Raw genomic sequence first — 18,081 nt, 5'->3', positions numbered from 1 at the left:
TGGACCCCGCTCAGAGAGCTCTCTACAGAGTCGTCATGCAGGAGAACTATGAGAATGTGACCTCGCTGGGTAAGGATTCCTGTCCCCTCGGTTATTAGAAGGGGAAGTGAAGAGTTAAGTTTCACAACACCCCACAGTGCAACCTCAACTCTACCCTGTTTCAGCAACACCCCGACAGGCAAATGACACCTACACTAGCACTCTACCCTCCTGACCACGGAGCAGTTTGGGAACAGAGCACAGGAGCAGTATAGCACAAAGTCTAACACCTTCTCTTTGCTAAGGCAAAACTTGGGATTAGGTCCCATGTAGGGAACAGAAGCTGCCTGGCCCTGGCCTGCGCTCAGACCCTGAGCCTACTACACACAATCCATCTCAGACTTTCATAATGTTACCACCTCTTTACCCTTGCACTGAGGATTCCTTCTGAGTAACTGCCTTCACTTACCCTGCCTGAGCATTGGAGACCACTAGCATGTATGGCCCCAGACTGCTGACAAACCTTGTGACAAGAACACACCTTTGTGTGCCTTCATTGATACAACCTACAACACTCAGCACTGACATGAGGAATACCTGTTCCTTCAGGTTTCACAGTCCTGTGTCTTCATATCACAGTCATAGCTCTGCTAAGCTGCTCCAACTCTTCCCTCCACTGTTCCTTTAATGCTATAGCTGACACAGTGCACATAGCTGAAGTGTATGCAGATAAATGTTGGTATTCAAATTTGTAGAATAGAACACCAAGAATGTCACATTCTTAGTCCTTCCTCCTATTAATTATTGATCAGTATATTTTAAAGCCAAGAGATACTAGTAATCTGACCTCCTGTATAACACAGGCCATACAGTTTCATGCAGTTACCATTGTAGTAAGTTGAATACCTCGTGTTTTGATGAAAACATCTTCAAAAAAGGCATCCAGTCTTGACTTCAATAGATGGAAAATTTGCTACTTCCCTGAGTAGTTGGTTAACCTTTGAACCACTCTTGCTGATATATTCCGAGTGACATTTGCCAACTGCATGGTTAGGAGGTAGGGGAAGTGGGGGATGGATAGCTCAGTGGTTTGAGCATTGGCCTGCTAAACCCAGGCTTGTGAGTTCAATCCTTGAGGGGGCCACTTAGGGATCTGGGGCAAAATCAGTACTTGGTCCTGCTAGTGAAGGCAGGGGGCTGGACTCGATGACCTTTCAAGGTCCCTTCCAGTTCTAGGAGATAGGATACTTCCATTAATTAATTTTTTTTATTTTATTTTAAGAGTTAAGGTTGTATTGCAGGTATAGTGTGTAGTTTAATTCTTCATTTCCTGGTTTTCAGAGTTTTTAACTTTCGCCACCATCAACATGCTAGAAGGGTATGAGGCTGCACTGGACAACCTTAATTCTGCTTTAATGTATTTTCTAGGCATATAATGCCCGTAATTTCTTTTAAATTGATTCCCTCCCCCCCCAGCACGCTATGTCAGGCAAGGATGTGATTTTTCACACCACTAGCTGACAGACAATTCTCACAAAACTCTTAATTAGCAACTCGTCCAATATCTCCATGTAGATTTGAGAACACTCAGAAATATTGTTATCAGGGCCAAACTTCCAAGAGAAACTCCTTCAGAATGAAAGAAAAATTCACAACACGCAGTGTGAGAGCTCTGACTCAAATGCATGATGTAGCTCAAGTTCAACGGCCATAGTATGTCCTCTTGAGCCAACCAATTGGGGGGGGATCTCTTAATGGGGATTCTGTATATCTTAATAAAGAGGAGGATAGAAATTCATAAAGTACAAGTAGTATCTGAAGGGAAACAGTCAAATGAAGAGTCCTGTTCAATTACATCACATGAAGGTAGACAACTAAATATTGACAAGTTGTTTAAGTTCTTGTATACAAATGGAAGAAGGCTAAATACTAAGATGCATGAACTTGAGTGCCTCGTTTTAAATGAGGATATTGATAAAATAGGCGTCACAGAACCTTGAAGTGATGATACAAACTATATAGGAATGACAGACAAGGTTGCGCTGGTGGGGGAGTGGCACTTGTATGTGAAAGACAGCATAGAGTGAAATATAGAGGGGGCAGGAAAAAAGACATCAAACTGTACCATAGAATCTCTACTGATAAAAATTCCATGCTTGAATAATAAGAGTATAGCAATAGAAATATATTACTGACCACCTTAGCAGGATGTTCCTGGTGATTATGGAATGCTCAGGGAGATTAGAGACTATAAAAATGGAAAACTCAGTAATATTTGGGGATTTCCACTGATCACATGTTTACTGGGTACATGTCACCTCAGGATGGGATGCAGAGATAAAGTTTTTATTCCCCGTTAATGGCATCTTATTGGAGCAGCTAGTTCTGGAATCCACAAGGGGAGAGGCAAGTCTAGATTTACTCCTAAATGGCACAGAGGATCTGGTTCAAGATGTGAATACAGCTGAACCACTTTGTAATATAGACCATAATGTAATTAAATTTAATATGCCTGTGAGGGGTAAAATACCAAAGAAGCCCACCACAGTAGTATTCAGCTTCAGAAAGGGGAACTACACAAAAGGGAGAAAATTATTTACATGGAAATTAAAAGGACCACTCACAAGGGAAATGCCTGCAAGCTGCATGGAAACATTTTAAAAACACCATAATAGAGGCTCAAAGTAAATGTGTATCCCAAATGGGGGAAAAATGTTTAGAAGACTAAGAAAATACTCCCTTGGCGAAACAGAGTAAATAAGGCAGTTAGAAGCAAAAAAGGCCTGTCTTAAAAATTTTGTCAATCCCTACTGAGGAAAAGAGCATAAAATCTGGCAAGTCAAGTGTAAAACTATAATTAGGCAGGCCGAAAAGAGAATTTGAAGAGCAACTAGCAAAAGTCGCTGAAACTTTTTTTTTTTTTAGTACATCAGAATCAGGAAGCCTGCCATAAAATCAGTGCGGTACTGGGTGCTAAATGAGCATTCAGCTGCTCTGCAATGGCCTTGATTCCCTAACTGAATCGTTTGCATCAGTCTTCACTGCAGAGTATGTGAGGGACTTTCCTACACCTGAGCCATTCTTTGTAGCTGGCAAATCTGAGGAAAAGTCCCAGATTAAGGTGTTGATAGAGGACGTTTTGGAACAAACTTAATTTAAACATTAATAAGTCACAGGGACAAGATGGTATTCGCCCAATAATACTGAAGGAACTCCTATATGAAAAGTGCAGAACTACTGACTGCAATATGTAACCTACCACTTGAATTGGCTTCTATACCAGATGACCGGGGATAGCTAATGTAACACCAATTTTTAAAAAAGGCTTCAGAGGCTGTCCTAGCAATTAGGGGCCAGTAACCCTAACTTCAGTACCAGGCAAATAGTTTGAAACCTATAGTAAAGAACAGAATGATCAGACACATAGATGAACATGATTTGTTGGGGAAGAGTCAACATGGCTTTTGTAAAAAGAACTCGTGCCTCACCAGTCTATTAGAATTCTCTGAGGGGCTCAACAAATGTGCATAAGGGTGATCCAGTGGGTATAGTATATTTGGAATTTTTAGAAAGACTTTGACATAGACAAAGGGTCTTAAACAAAGTAAGCAGTCATAGCATAAGAGAGAAGGTCCTCTCCTAGATCAGTAACTGGTTAAAAGACAGGAAACAAAGGGTAGGAATAAATGGTCAGTCTTCACACTAGAGAGAGGTAAATAATGGGGTCCCCCAGGGATCTGTACTCGGGCCACTGTTGTTCCACATACTAATAAATAAACTGGAAACAGGGAGGTAGGAAAGGTTGCAGATGATGCAAAATTAATGAAGAGCATTAAGTCCAAAGCAGACTGTGAATAGTTACAAAGGGTTCTCACAACATTGAGTGACTGGGCAACAAAATGGCGGATGAAATTCAATCTTGATAAATGGAAAGTAATACCCATTTGAAAGCATAATCCCAACGATAGATTAAAAAATGATGGGGTCTAAATTAGCTGTTGCCACTCAAGAAACCTTGGAGTCATTGTGGATAGTTCTCTGAAAACATCCCACTCAGTGTGCAGTGGCGGTCAAAAACGCTAACAAAATGTTCGGAACTATTTGGAAGTGATAGGTGATAAGACAGATAATATCATAATGCCACTATTTAAATCCATGGTATGCCACACCTTAAATACTGTAATCAGTTCTGGTCACCCCATCTAAAAAAAAAAAAAAATGTTAGAACTGGAAAAGGTGCAGAGAAGGACAACAAAATGATTAGGGGTATGGAACAGCTTCTCTATGAGGAGAGATGAAAAAGACTGGGACTGGTCAACTTAGAAAAGAGACTAAGGGGGGATATGATGAATCTGTGGGGATATGATCTTTAAAATCCTGAATGGTGTGAAGGAAGTGAATAAGGAAGGCCTGGTCTACACTACAAACTTAGGTTGACGGAAGTCGTGTTAAGTCAATGTAATAATGTATGTGTCTACACTACCAAGTCCCATCCGCTGACCTAAGTCGTCTGTAAAGTTGACTTCTGTACTCCACTTCCGCGAGAGGCATAGCGCTTGATTTGGCATCCACGGGTCGACATGGGGATAGTATAGACCCTGCGTTGTGTAATTGGAATGAATTGGCCTCCAGGAATTGTCCCATGGTGCTCCACTGTGACCCCTCTGGAGAGCACTTTCAACTCCACTGCACGGCAGCCAGGTACACAGGAAACAGCCCCTTCTCTGTTAAAGGCCCAGGAACTTTTGAATTTTCATTTCCTGTTTGATCAGCGTGGAGAGCTCACCAGCACAGCTGATTATGAAGACTCAACGCCCCAAACGAGCTCCAGCATGGAGTACACAGGATGTGGTGGATGTTATTGCTGTGTGGGGAGAAGAGACTGTGCAGGCACAGCTTCGATCCAGCAGAAGAAACACGGACATATGAGCCAAGATCGCTTTTGGTATGGGGGAGAAGGGCTACATCTGGAACTCACAGCAGTTCTGCGTGAAAATAAAGGAGCTTCAGCAAGCGTACCAGAAGACAAGGGATGCAAACGGTTGTTCTGGTTCTGCCCCCTAGACATGCCAGTTTTACGAGGAGCTGCATGCGATTCTCGGTGGCGCCCCCATCACTACCCCAAAACACAGCCTGGATACCTCCCAGGAGTCCCAGGTCACCTCAGGCAACAGCAAAGAGGACATTGTTGACAAGAAGGAGAATGGGAAGCAGGCAAATGGGGACAACGGCTCTTCCGACAGCCAAGAACTGTTTTTAAACCTGGAGCTCATGTCTTCACAGGACCAGGTGGTGGCTGAGCATGATGCCAGGGAAGGCACTTCTGGTGGATACACATTTCCAAACTGTTGGGGTGTTACATGCTATTATTTTTTATGTTTAATCTAAACAAAAAAGGAGGTGTAGTGGGTATCTGCTTTCTGGTGGCCACTCCAGCTATGCAGAGGGTGTTCCCCAAAAAAGACTGTTCATGTGCACAGAGATGACCCGGGAATCCTCCATGGAGATCTCTAGGAAGCTTTCATGGAGGTACTCTGCAATCCTTTGCAGAAGATTTCTGGGAAGGGCTGCCGTATTTTGATGTCAGTGGAATGGTGCCTGTGATCCACCAGCACTTGCAACACCATTGAGAAATATCCCTTTCGGTTTATGTACTCTTTGGCAAGGTGGTCTGGTGCCAAGTAGTAACAGACAGAACAAAGTGAATTACCCAGTAAAATAAAACACGCAAATCTAAACCTAATACAGTAATACAATCGAATACAGGTAAGATCCTCACCAGTTCCAGAATGCTTCCTTTTACAGACTGCAGAGATATGGGAAGAAGGGGACACACATCAGGGCCCAAATGGGGCTGTGGGTGATCACTACTTCCCACCACCCAACGTAGATGTAATGAGGTTAAGTGGTGTCCGTATAAAGAAATTAAAACTACTGATTATTCCTCAAGAAAGGCTTTTAATGACTTACGGCTATAAATGCAACACAGACAAAATAGGAAAGGAAAAATTAAAGACCAGCATTGAATAAGGATTAATATAAATGACAAATTATATTGCAAACAAGTACAAGTAAACTTTTAATACTATTTTTAATACTGCAGCATTAATATAACCTGAGATCAAATTATCCCAACACTACCATTCTTAATACTATAGTGTCAGCACAACTTGAGATCAAAACAGCTCGAGCAACCCAGACTTCTTTACTCTATCTTATTCTGCATGCAACCAGACTTTTTCTTTAAAGCCTTACCCTGCCGAGAATACGTTACCCTTTAGTCGACCGCTCTTTCCATTGGCCAGGTGCAGATAGTCGGTGCAGTTCAGGTTTCCTCGGTTCAGGGGGTGCGGGTCAGACCGATCAAAGAGAATAACTTCTTAGACCAAGACATACACACACCCCCTCCTGAGGTTCTACACATTTAATCTCATCTGCCCGCCGTGCTTTGAAGCAGGTCAACCAATCAGGTTAGGCCAAATTTAGTGTTATCGCTTTGGCTGTATAATTCATGCTTACTTATTTTCTTGTAGCCAATTATTGTTTTAATTTTATAAGTTATGCTCAGGGAGATAGCTTATTTCTATATAGCCCACTGTCTCGACTGTGGTTTCCCTTAGTTTTCTAGGTAACTTACCTCTAAATGGGCTATTGGCTTGATTGTGGGTAAGGTTATCTTGATGACCTATGCCTAAAGGCCTAGCTCATCAAACCCACATAGGAATCAGTTTTTTGCCTGCAGCGTCTCTTAACCACAAGTTCCAAAGGTGGTTTCAATAAGCCATACCCGGGGGCATGACCTGTTATACCATATAAGAGTCAGCATAAAATGTTGTCTAGTTGTAGGTATCTTTTGACCACAAGTTGTAGCTTCATTTTGCAAAGCTTGCTTTTTAAAGATAATTTTGCAAAGCTCATTTTATAAAACTTCTGGAAGTTTTAGGCCTAACACTGGCAATACTGGTGTTCATCTTAAGATTGACAACAATCTTGCTCAAATTAACCACACAGACTAATCTCCTTTTAGTCTGGGTCCAGCAATCACTCACACCCCCTTGTAGTTACTGTCTTTTGTTCCAGTTTCTTTCAGGTATATTTGGGGGTGGAGAAGCTCTCTCTTTAGCCAGCTGAAGACAAAATGGAGGGGTCTCCCACGGGCTTAAATAGACTTTCTCTTGTGGGTGGAGACCCCCTCCTCTCCCCTATGCAAGGTCCAGCTCCAAGATGGAGTTCTGGAGTCACCTGGGCAAGTCACATGTCCATGCATGACTCACAGTTTCTTACCAGGTAGCAGCCATGGGTCACATGCTACCTTGAAAGTCCTCCGGTAGACTTCTTATGTGGATTGGAGCATTCCAAGATTCATTGTCCTTTAAGTGTTTCTTGATTAGGTACTTAATTTCAACATTCCTTTCTCCAGGAACTGACCAAATTCTCTACTAAGGTTATTTGGAAATCAAGCCAGTACACAGCCAATATTCATAACTTTGAATACAAAAATGATACATGCATACAAATAGGATTAATGTATTCAGTAGATCATAACCTTTACAGAGATATGTTACGTGGCATATGTAGCATAAAATATATTCTAGTTATGTTATATATATATATACACATTCATAAGCATATTTCCATAAAGCCTTATGGAAAGTACCGTCACAGTGATAAAATGTTTTTTAAGTACATCAGAAGCAGGAAGCCTGCTAAACAGCCAGTATGGTTCCTGGACAATCAAGATACAAAAGTAGCACTTAAAGATGATAAAGTCATTGCGGAGAAACTAAATGAATTCTTTGCTTCAGTCTTCACGGCTGAGGATGTTAGGGAGATTCCCAAACCTGAGTCGTCCTTTGTAGGTGACAAATCTGAGGAATTGTCACAGATTGAAGTGTCATTAGAGGAGGTTTTGGAATTAATTGATAAACAGTAACAAGTCACTGGGACCAGATGGCATTCACCCAAGAGTTCTGAAAGAAGTCAAATGTGAAATTGCGGAACTATTAACTATGGTTTGTAACCTGTCCTTTAAATCGGCTTCTGTACCCAATGACTGGAAGATAGCTAATGTAACGCCAATATTTAAAAAGGGCTCTAGAGGTGATCCTGGCAATTACAGACCAGTAAGTCTAATGTCAGTACCGGGCAAATTAGTTGAAACAATAGTAAAGAATAAAATTGTCAGACACATAGAAAAACGTAAATTGTTGGGCAAAAGTCAACATGGTTTCTGTAAAGGGAAATCATGTCTTACTAATCTATTAGAGTTCTTTGAAGGGGTCAACAAACGTGGACAAGGGGCATCCAGTGGACATAGTGTACTTAGATTTCAGAAAGCCTTTGACAAGGTCCCTCACCAAAGGCTCTTACGTAAATTAAGTGGTCATGGGAAATGAGGGAAGATCCTTTCATGGACTGAGAACTGGTTAAAAGACAAGGAACAAAGGGTAGGAATAAATGGTAAATTTTCAGAATGGAGAGGGGTAACTAGTGGTGTTCCCCAAGTGTCAGTCCTCGGACCAATCCTATTCAACTTATTCATAAATGATCTGGAGAAGGGGATAAACAGTGAGGTGGCAAAGTTTGCAGATGATACTAAACTGTTCAAGATAGTTAAGACCAAAGCAGACTGTGAAGAACTTCAAAAAGACCTCACAAAACTAAGTGATTGGGCAACAAAATGGCAAATGTGGATAAATGTAAAGTAATGCACGTTGGGAAAAATAACCCCAACTATACATACAATATGATGGGGGCTAATTTAGCTACAGCTAATCAGGAAAGAGATCTTGGAGTCATCGTGGATAGTTCTCTGAAGACATCCACGCAGTGTGCAGCGGCAGTCAAAAAAGCAACAGGATGTTAGGAATCATTAAAAAAGGGATAGCGAATAAGACGGAGAATATCTTATTGCCCTTATATAAATCCATGGTACGCCCATATCTTGAATACCGCGTACGGATGTGGTGGTCTCATCTCAAAAAATATATACTGGCATTAGAAAAGGTTCAGAGAAGGGCAACTAAAATGATTAGGGTTTGGAACGGGTCCCATATGAGGAGAGATTAAAGAGGCTAGGACTTTTCAGCTTGGAAAAGCAGAGACTAAGTGGGGATATGATAGAGGTCTATAAAATCATGAGTGATGTGGAGAAAGTGAATAAGGAAAAGTTATTTACTTGTTCCCATAATATAAGAACTAGGGGCCACCAAATGAAATTAATGGGCAGCAGGTTTAAAAACAAATAAAAGGAAGTTCTTCACACAGCACACAGTCAACTTGTGGAACTCCTTGCCTGAGGAGGTTGTGAAGGCTAGAACCATAAAAGGGTTTAAAAGAGAACTGGATAAATTCATGGAGGTTAAGTCCATTCATGGCTATTAGCCAGCATGGGTAAGGAATGGTGTCCCCAGCCTCTGTTTGTCAGAGGGTGGAGATGGATGGCAGGAGAGAGATCACTTGATCATTACCTGTTAGGTTCACTCCCTCTGGGGCACCTGGCATTGGCCACTGTTGGTAGACAGGATACTGGGCTGGGTGGACCTTTGGTCTGACCCAGTACGGCCATTCTTATGTTCTTATGTTCTTATTTGATTCTACATTTTCTTTCACATATAGTGCCACTCCCCCCGCATGACCTGTTCTGTCCTTCTGATATATTTTGTCCCCTGGAATGATTGTGTCCCATTGATTGTCCTCACTCCACCAGGTTTCTGTGATGCCTATTATATCAATACAGACGCTCCCCAGGTTACGCAAACCTGACTTATGGAAATCTGGACTTACGGAAAAAGTTCCGTAAGTTCCGTAAGCTTTTTTTTTTTTTTTTTTTTTCGTAATTGTTGGACCCGTCCCGACTTATGCAAAATTCGACTTACGCGTGGCGTTCTGGAACGGAACGCTTGCGTAAGTCGGGGAGCTTCTGTATCCTCCTTTAACACGAGGCACTCTAGTTCACCCATCTTATTATTTAGACTTCTAGCATTTGTGTACAAGCACTTTAAAAACTTGTAGCCTCACCCAAAGTTGGGAAATATAATTGTAACTTGAGGATTAACAGGTTCTTGTCCCAAGATCAGGCCTGGTAAGATTATTGTAAAATTATCATATAATTTGGGAACCCCGATGTGCACAGGTGCAACACTCACGCTATAGGAACTCTTTCTATATATATAAATGTATGATTTATTAATAATTTAGCAAAGATTATACACACACTTAAACTTAACAAAGCACATAGAGATAATACAGAAAGTACATTTGGACGTCCATACTTACACCCTGATCTTTCATCACCGTCATCATCCTCATCTTCCCCGTGGCCGTCATTCTGGCCCCTCCCAAGGTCTACATCTTTCCAATCTATCTGCTGCCCCTGGGATGTTACTTTTATAGTAGGTTACGCTGACGCTGCCATATTCAATAGAGGTCCTTATTTGTATTTCCTCCCCTTAAGGTGTCCGTTTTCTATAGGTTAGTATATGTATGATGTTACCCTATTAGCATACATGTCAATTTGCTGTCATGGCAGCTTTGCGGTCGGAGGTCCTGTCCCGAACTTTCCGGATGCTGGGGTCAGCTATGTTCTGTGCTGGGGTCAGCTGTGTTCTGTGAGTGGCTGATGTCAGTATTCTGGACAAAATTCCCCCCCTCTTGAAAGCTACTTTCAGTTCCCTATAGCTTATGAGTTACTTAAGTTTATCTATACCACAGGTTATAGGCCTCAAGTCACACACTATTTACTAAAGCCAAAACTTACAGGATAAAAGCCTGTAGGTTCCTTGCATTACTACTAAATATAATAAAGCAGGATAACAAAGCAATGAATATAATACAGGTAAGCTGGCCCACTGGGCTACAAACTTGTCACTGTTTATTTGTCTGCCCTTTTCTGATGTCAGATTCTTTTTTATGTGAATGTTTCTCATCTGATCTGGCCCCTACTTTATCCTCTTCCATCCTCTCCTCCTGACTAAAACCTAGAGAATCTCTATCAGTAGACTCTCCTCTAAGAGAAGACTCTGTCCTATCCATGTGCTCCTCTGCAGCAGTCGGCTTTCCCCCATCTCTTAGTTTAAAAACTGCTCTGCAACCTTTTTAATGTTAAGCGCCAGCAGTCTGGTTCCACTTTGGTTTAAGTGGAGCCCATCCTTCCTGTACAGGCTCCCCCATCCCAAAAGTTTCCCCAGTTCCTAATAAATCTAAACCCCTCCTCCCTACACCATCGTCTCATCCACACATTGAGACTCTGAAGCTCTGCCTGCCTACCTGGCCCTGTGCGTGGAACTGGAACCATTTCTGAGAATGCCACCATAGAGGTCCTGGATTTCAGTCTCTTCCCTAGCAGCCTAAATTTGGCCTCCAGGACGTCTCTCCTACCCTTCCGTATGTCATTGGTACCTACAAGTACCACGACCACTGGCTCCTCCCCAGCACTATACATAAGTCTGTCTAGATGCCTCGAGAGATCTGCAACCTTCGCACCAGGCAGGCAAGTCACCATACGGTTCTTCCGGTCATCACAAACCCAGCTATCTACGTTTCTAATGATCGAATCTCCCATTGCTAACACCTGCCTTTTCCTAATGGCTGGAGTTTCTTGGATGTCTTTCATCAGGCCCTACTGATTTTAAGACATCTTCAGAAATTATCACTAATGACTCAGAAATATCTTCTGCCAAGTCCTTAATGAGCTTACTTTGCAGTTTGTTAGATATTAGGAAAAACTTTCTAACTGTAAGGATAGTTATGCTCTGGAATAGGCTTCCAAGGGATGTTGTGAATTCCCCATCATTGGAAGTTTTAAAAAAACAGCTTGGACAAACACCTGTGAGGGATGGTCTAGGTTGGCTTGATCCGTCATAGCACAGAGGGCTGGACTTAATAACTTCTTGAGTTCCCTTGTAGCCCTTCCTTTGTATTGTTTTATGCTTTCTTCCATGCTACTCCTTGCTCCCCATAAACATCCCGAGACCTACTTGATTAGCTCCCTTCCCATCCCGCTGTACAACTCCGCCGTACAACTCCCCTCCGCCCCAGCCCAAAAGCCTGTTCCATACTTGTCCCACCACACCAAAAAAACCTCGAGGTTCACACCCAGGCCCCTTCCCAGCATTTACTTTCCTCTTCCTCATCTCCATTACTCCTGACTCACGCTCCCCCAAGCTTTTGCACTGCTTCTAAGGGATGCGTGAAATACATTTCTATATTGTAGTTTAAATGAATTATTACTCAGAGTTCTGTATTAATATTCCTTGTAATTAATCTATTTGTCAAAAAATATTTCCTGAATCTTTTTTGTTGTCTGTATGGCTAAGACATACTTGCTGACAGGTATTTTGAAATAAATTACCAAAATAATTGAAAATGGCATGATTATATTGTGTTATTTTGACAAGTAAAATATGTAGAATTTTACAGAATTTTAAAATATATGCAGAAATTTTAATTTTTGGTGCAGAATTACCCCAGGAGTAGAACTTGTGTTCATGTCACAGGTGATCAGCAGCCAATGGTTTCATCTCAGAGTGCAGCTTCCATAGGTTTTGGGTGGAGGTGAGAAGTTGCTGTCCCCTTCTCCCAAGTATTTCCTAGTAATCCCATTTACCTTTGTCTAGCACGTTGTTTCAAAGAGTCTTTTGAAGCTCACAAGACTTCCTAGGGTCTATGTTAGCCAGGTCACCTCCCTGGAGACGTTAAAGACCATCCCATGGTAATACATACACATTCATATTTTTAATAAAATGAAATCCAAGGATACTGAGAACTTAATTCAGTAAGGTTTGACTTAATTCAATAAGGATGGTCCAGGATATCACAGGAAACTGTGTCACACCCGTGTCTGTCTGTATCCATCTTTCTCTTCTCTTATTCTTAGGTTGTCAGATCTTTAGTGCAGAGACCGGTTTTTGTTTGTAGATTGTCCAGCAGAATGGGATCCTAGTCCATGAATAGCGTTACTAGGTGCTACGGTGACAGGAATAGTAAATGATAATAATGGGGAGGTCCTGGGCAGTGGGAGGGAGGGTGTTAGAGAGCGGGGAGAGGAACGTTTGGGGCAAAGACCTCCTACAAGCTAGGAGGGCTGGGGGCAGTTGTAAGGGGTAGGGATGCCATGGAATAGCTGCTGTAGGGAGTTAGGATGCTGTGAAGGGCTGGACACAATGGAAACCAAGGATCTGGAAGGGTTGGTGCTGGTTAGAGTAAAGGTATCATGGGTGCTGGTTAGAGGGTGCTCCAGGAAATAGGGGTGCTTGCAATGGGAGGGAGTAAAGGGACACATTTCTGGCAGGAGCTCTTGGGAATCAGGACTAAGGAACAATTGATATAATGGGATGAGGGTTGGGGAGCAGATAATTTGGGAGACCTGGTAGCAAGGAGGGGTGTGGGCCATGGGAGGAGAGGAGAGAACCCAAGGAGAGATTTTTCCTTGGGTCCCTGGAGGTGTGGAAGGGTGAGAGCAGTTAGAGGAAGGACCGTGAGGGGTTGTAGTGATTGGCAGGGCTAGCTGCCTCTCTGTGCCCTCCCTCACCTCTCTGAGTGTCCCCCCTCAGCTGTCAGGTCTCAGGCCTTTGTCTCTCCCGCAGTGACTGTGGCCCTCTCTCTGTCAGTATGAAGCAGTTCTAGGGGGACTTCCCCTCTGGCTGGAGTCTTCCCTTTCTGCGACATGGAGTTACCTGCATGGGTTTTAAGAGCCCTTTTGATCGTGAGTGTCTGGCTGTGTATGTTCCTAGTAGACATGGGCACAGCTAAATACCTCATAAGAAGAGTGCCCTGAACCTTTGAGCCCCTGGGGAGCTGGCCCCAGGATTTTACTGTTTTAAAATGGGCTGGGGTTAAAATAACAGAACTTTTTGTGTGTGAGACAAAAGTCCCATGAATTCACCTGATCTCACTTGTCTTCTTTCCCCTTAGCAGGGTTTCCAGTTTCTAAACTTGATGTCCTCTCCCAGCTGGAAAAAGGGGAAGAGTTGTTTCCCACAGATCTCCAGGACTCAGAGGAAAGAAAGCTCCTGAGAAGCAGCTATACAGGTGAGTGAGCATTAAACCAACTCAGTGCCTGAAGAAAAGAGCTGGATTCCCAACAAAGACCTTGTGAGCTCTCTGTGTTCATGCTTGTTCCCAGCAGGTGTCATATCCTCAGGGCAGATGTTGCTGACGGCGTCCTACCCACCCTAACTCCTGTCAGAATCTCCTTCCCCAAACTTCCTTCTCCTAAAGTGTTTGGATAGGAACTGAATGCAGAATTGATCCCCTCCTCTCTCCCCTTTAAGAAAGAGTTTGGGGAAATTCAATCCCTGATTTTTTCCATTGCCAGCTGTTCTTTTGGTCTTTTCCATTCCTGTTTCTGAGATTTTTCTTTCTCTGTCTTGCAGGTGAGGGGATGGTGAGAGAGACCATGGAGCAGAATCCTCAGCAGGAAGATGAGCAAGTGGAACCACAAGGGTCTTTATTGCAAAGATGCAAAGTTAGTGTGTCCAGGACTTGTGAGCAGGGAAAAGCCTGTCAGAGTCAGCACAGGCCAGAGAAGCAGCAGGGAAACCAGCCAATGCAGAAAGTTGGTAAATCTGTTAATTATCAGGGAACTCACAAAGGCCACAAGGAAACCACGGCCCAGCAGAGAATCCCCATGGGAGAGAGAAATAACACATGTGTTGAATGTGGGAAAAAGTTCAGTAGGCTCTCACACCTTGTTAAACATGAGCGAATCCATAAAGGGGAGAAACCCTATGAATGCTGTGAGTGTGGGAAAACCTTCCCTCAGAGCTCAGCCCTTATTAGCCATCAGAGGATCCACACTGGGGACAAGCCATATGAATGTTTTGAGTGCAGGAAAACCTTCCTTCGGCACTCTGACCTTATTAGACATGAGAGGATCCACACAGGGGAGAAACCTTATGAATGCTGTGAGTGTGGGAAAACCTTCACTGAGCGCTCAAACCTTATTGACCATCAGAGAATCCACACAGGGGAAAAACCCTATAGATGCTGTGAGTGCGGGAAAACCTTCTCTCAGAGATCAACCCTTACTAACCATCAAAGGATCCACACAGGGGAGAAACCCTATGAATGCTGTGAGTGTGGGAAAATCTTCGCTCGGAGCTCAGCCTTAATTAACCATCAGAGAATCCATACAGGGGAAAAACCCTATAAATGCTGTGAGTGTGGAAAAACCTTCGCTTGGAGCTCAGCCTTAATTAACCATCAGAGGATCCACACAGGGAAGAAACCCTATGAATGCTGTGAGTGTGGGAAAACTTTCACTGAGCACTCAAACCTTATTAAGCATCAGAGGATCCACACAGGGGAAAGACCCTATGAATGCTGTGAGTGTGGGAAAACTTTCACTGAGCGCTCAACCCTTATTAAGCATCAGAGGATCCATACAGGGGAAAGGCCCTATGAATGCAGAGAGTGTGGGAAAACCTTCCCTCAGAGCTCAGCCCTTACTAGCCATCAGAGGATCCACACGGGGGACAAACCATATAAATGCTGTGAGTGCAAGAAAACCTTCCTTCAGCACTCACACCTTATTAGACATCAGAGGATCCACGTGGGAGAGAGATCCTATGAATGCTCTAAGTGCGGTAAATTCTTCCATCAAAGCTCAGCCTTTATTTATCATCAGAGAAGCTGCAAGAGAGAGAAATGCCATAAAAACCTTGTCTAGAGCTGAGGAAAGATTTTATTTTCCGTTTGCTAATTCCCACATAATGAGCTTAAAGGAAGCTTTGTGTCCCCATGGTCTTTCAGTTCCCCCAGCTGAGTTATGTGCTTTTCCCTTTTGTAGCTCACCCTCCCTTGGGGGGAATCCCCCCGTCTTTTTCTGCAACTCCTTTGTCCTATGTCATGGAAGTGTGTTTCCCTCCAACTGGAATTTCAGTCAATCCCAGGTGGGGGAACCAGGAGTGACCTCAACTAGGTACATGGAGGCCTACATGGGCCTTGACTCCACTAGGATTTTCCATGGAGTTAGCTAGCTTCAATTACCTATCCTAATGTAAAAACACAAGTATTTTTTCAATTAAAAAATACCCCATATATGGTGGCCAAGATAATTTAGAAAATTTCCTCAACACCTGGCATAACCTCCATCACTTTTCCTAGTCTAAACATATTTGGAGTATCACATTTATACTTTTCCTCCCACTGCAAAGAAATTGTTAGTCACCAGGTTCCCCCACTAGGGACAGATTGTCTCATTCCCATTTGTTCTCACATTACACTGGGTTGTGCTGAAATTTTTTCTACCATTTTTCCATATTAAATACATTTAAATATAACAAAGAGAAGGAGCAGGTTTAGAGATTTGGGGGGTGGGGAGGGATTTCGACCTCTGAGACACCTGAAGAAGAAGTGGTGAGTTGGAGGGATTCTCACATTCCGAATTACCCCAGCAATGTTTCCTATGTTTGAGCCAGATAGAATTTATCTTCTCCACTTTCTACACCTCCACTTGTCATTATGTTTTATGATTCAGTGTTCTCAGCCCTCAGCTTGGGAATCACATTTTATTTTCTTTGATCATAAAACAGTATTTTCGAAACTGAGATGACAGTGTCACAGACTTGCAAGGGGAATTTGAATGGATGTCAAACACAGCATGATCACTGGGAGTTGAAATCCCAGTTTCCAACTGTTGGGAAAGCCTCTTCTAGGATTTTTCTTACTGAGATGAGCTTGTTTGCAGATGGAGAGGTTGAGTTTGTTTTGTTCAGTTTTCCATTTTGATGATGCTAGAACTTTTGGAAATAAAGCTAGGGCTGTCAAGCGAATAAAAAAATTAATCATGATTAATCGCGCAATTAGTCGCATTGTAAATAAATGGTATTCTATTAGTCTTTAAAATATTTTTTATGTTTTCTATATTTTCAGATATATTGATTTCAATTGCCACACAGAATACAAACGGAACAGTGCTCACTCTATATTATTTTATTACAAATATTTTCACAGTAAAATAGAAAATAAATAGTATTTTTCAATTCACCTAATACAAATAATGTAGTACAATCTCTTTATCACGAAAGTTTAACTTGCAAATGTAAAATTATATACAAAAAATAATTGCACTAAAAAAAAACCAATTTAAAACTTTAGAGCCAACAAGTCTACTCAGTCCTAGTTCTTGTTCAGTTTGTTTGTTTGTTTACATTTGCAGGAGGTAATGCTGCCTGCGTCTTGTTTACAATGTCACCTGAAAGTGACAACAGGTGTTTGCATGGCATTGTTGTAGCCGGCGTCGCAAGATATTTACGTGCTAGATGCACTAAAGATGCATATGTCCCTTCATGCTTCAACCATCCTTCCAGAGGTCATGCGTCCAGGCCAATAACGGGTTCTGCTTGATAACGATCCACAGCAGTGTGGATCAACACATATTCATTTTCATCATCAGAATCAGATGCCACCAGCAGAAAGTTGATTTTCTTTTTTGGTGGTTCAGTTCTATAGTTTCTGCATTGAAGTGTTGCTCTTTTAAGACATCTGAAAGCATGCTGCACACCTCATCCCTCTCAGATTTTGGAAGGCACTTCAGATTCGTAAAACTTCGGTCGAGTGCTGTAACTATCTTTAGAAATCTCACCACTGGTACCTTCTTTGTTTTGTCAAATCTGAAGTGAAAGTGTTCTTAAAACGAACAACATGTGCTGGGTCATCATCCAAGATTGCTATAACATGAACTATATGGCAGAATGCAGGTAAAACAGAGCAGGAGACATACAATTCTCCCCCAAGGAGTTCAGTCACAAATTTAATTAATGCATTGTTTGAATGAGCGTCATCAGCATGGAAGCATCTCATCTGGAATGGTGGCCGAAGCATGAAGGGGCATACGAATGTTTAGCATATCTGGCACATAAATACCTTGCAATGCTGGCTACAAAAGTGCCATGCAAACACCTGTTCTCACTTTCAGGTGATGTAAATAAGAAGCAGGCAGCATTATGTCTTGTAAATGTAAAGAAACTTGTTTGTCTTGTCAATTGGCTGAACAAGAAGTAGGACTGAATGGACTTCTAGGCTCTAAAGTTTTACATTGTTTTGTTTTTTGAGTGCTTTATGTAACAAAAAAAAATCTACATTTGTAAGTTGCACTTT

The 18,081-nt window shown here is 42.3% G+C and overlaps 1 protein-coding gene across 1 annotated transcript; it reads left to right on the top strand.

Moving 5' to 3' along the window:
* Nucleotides 1–35: 35 nt before the first annotated feature.
* Nucleotides 36–16,266, top strand: LOC112107065 (zinc finger protein 501-like). Its single transcript, XM_029912836.1, has 3 exons — nt 36–69; nt 13,894–14,010; nt 14,355–16,266. The coding sequence occupies exons 1-3, from the start codon at nt 36–38 to the stop codon at nt 15,647–15,649; spliced, it is 1,446 nt and encodes a 481-aa protein (XP_029768696.1). The 3' UTR covers nt 15,650–16,266.
* The last annotated feature ends 1,815 nt before the right edge of the window (nt 16,267–18,081 follow it).

This window comes from Terrapene carolina, unplaced genomic scaffold (assembly GCF_002925995.2).
Source record: "Terrapene carolina triunguis isolate 2854851 unplaced genomic scaffold, T_m_triunguis-2.0 Scaffold257, whole genome shotgun sequence".
Taxonomy (NCBI): domain Eukaryota; kingdom Metazoa; phylum Chordata; order Testudines; family Emydidae; genus Terrapene; species Terrapene triunguis.
The sequence above is the reverse complement of the archived record's forward strand: the minus strand, read 5'-3'. Positions and strand labels throughout refer to the sequence as shown.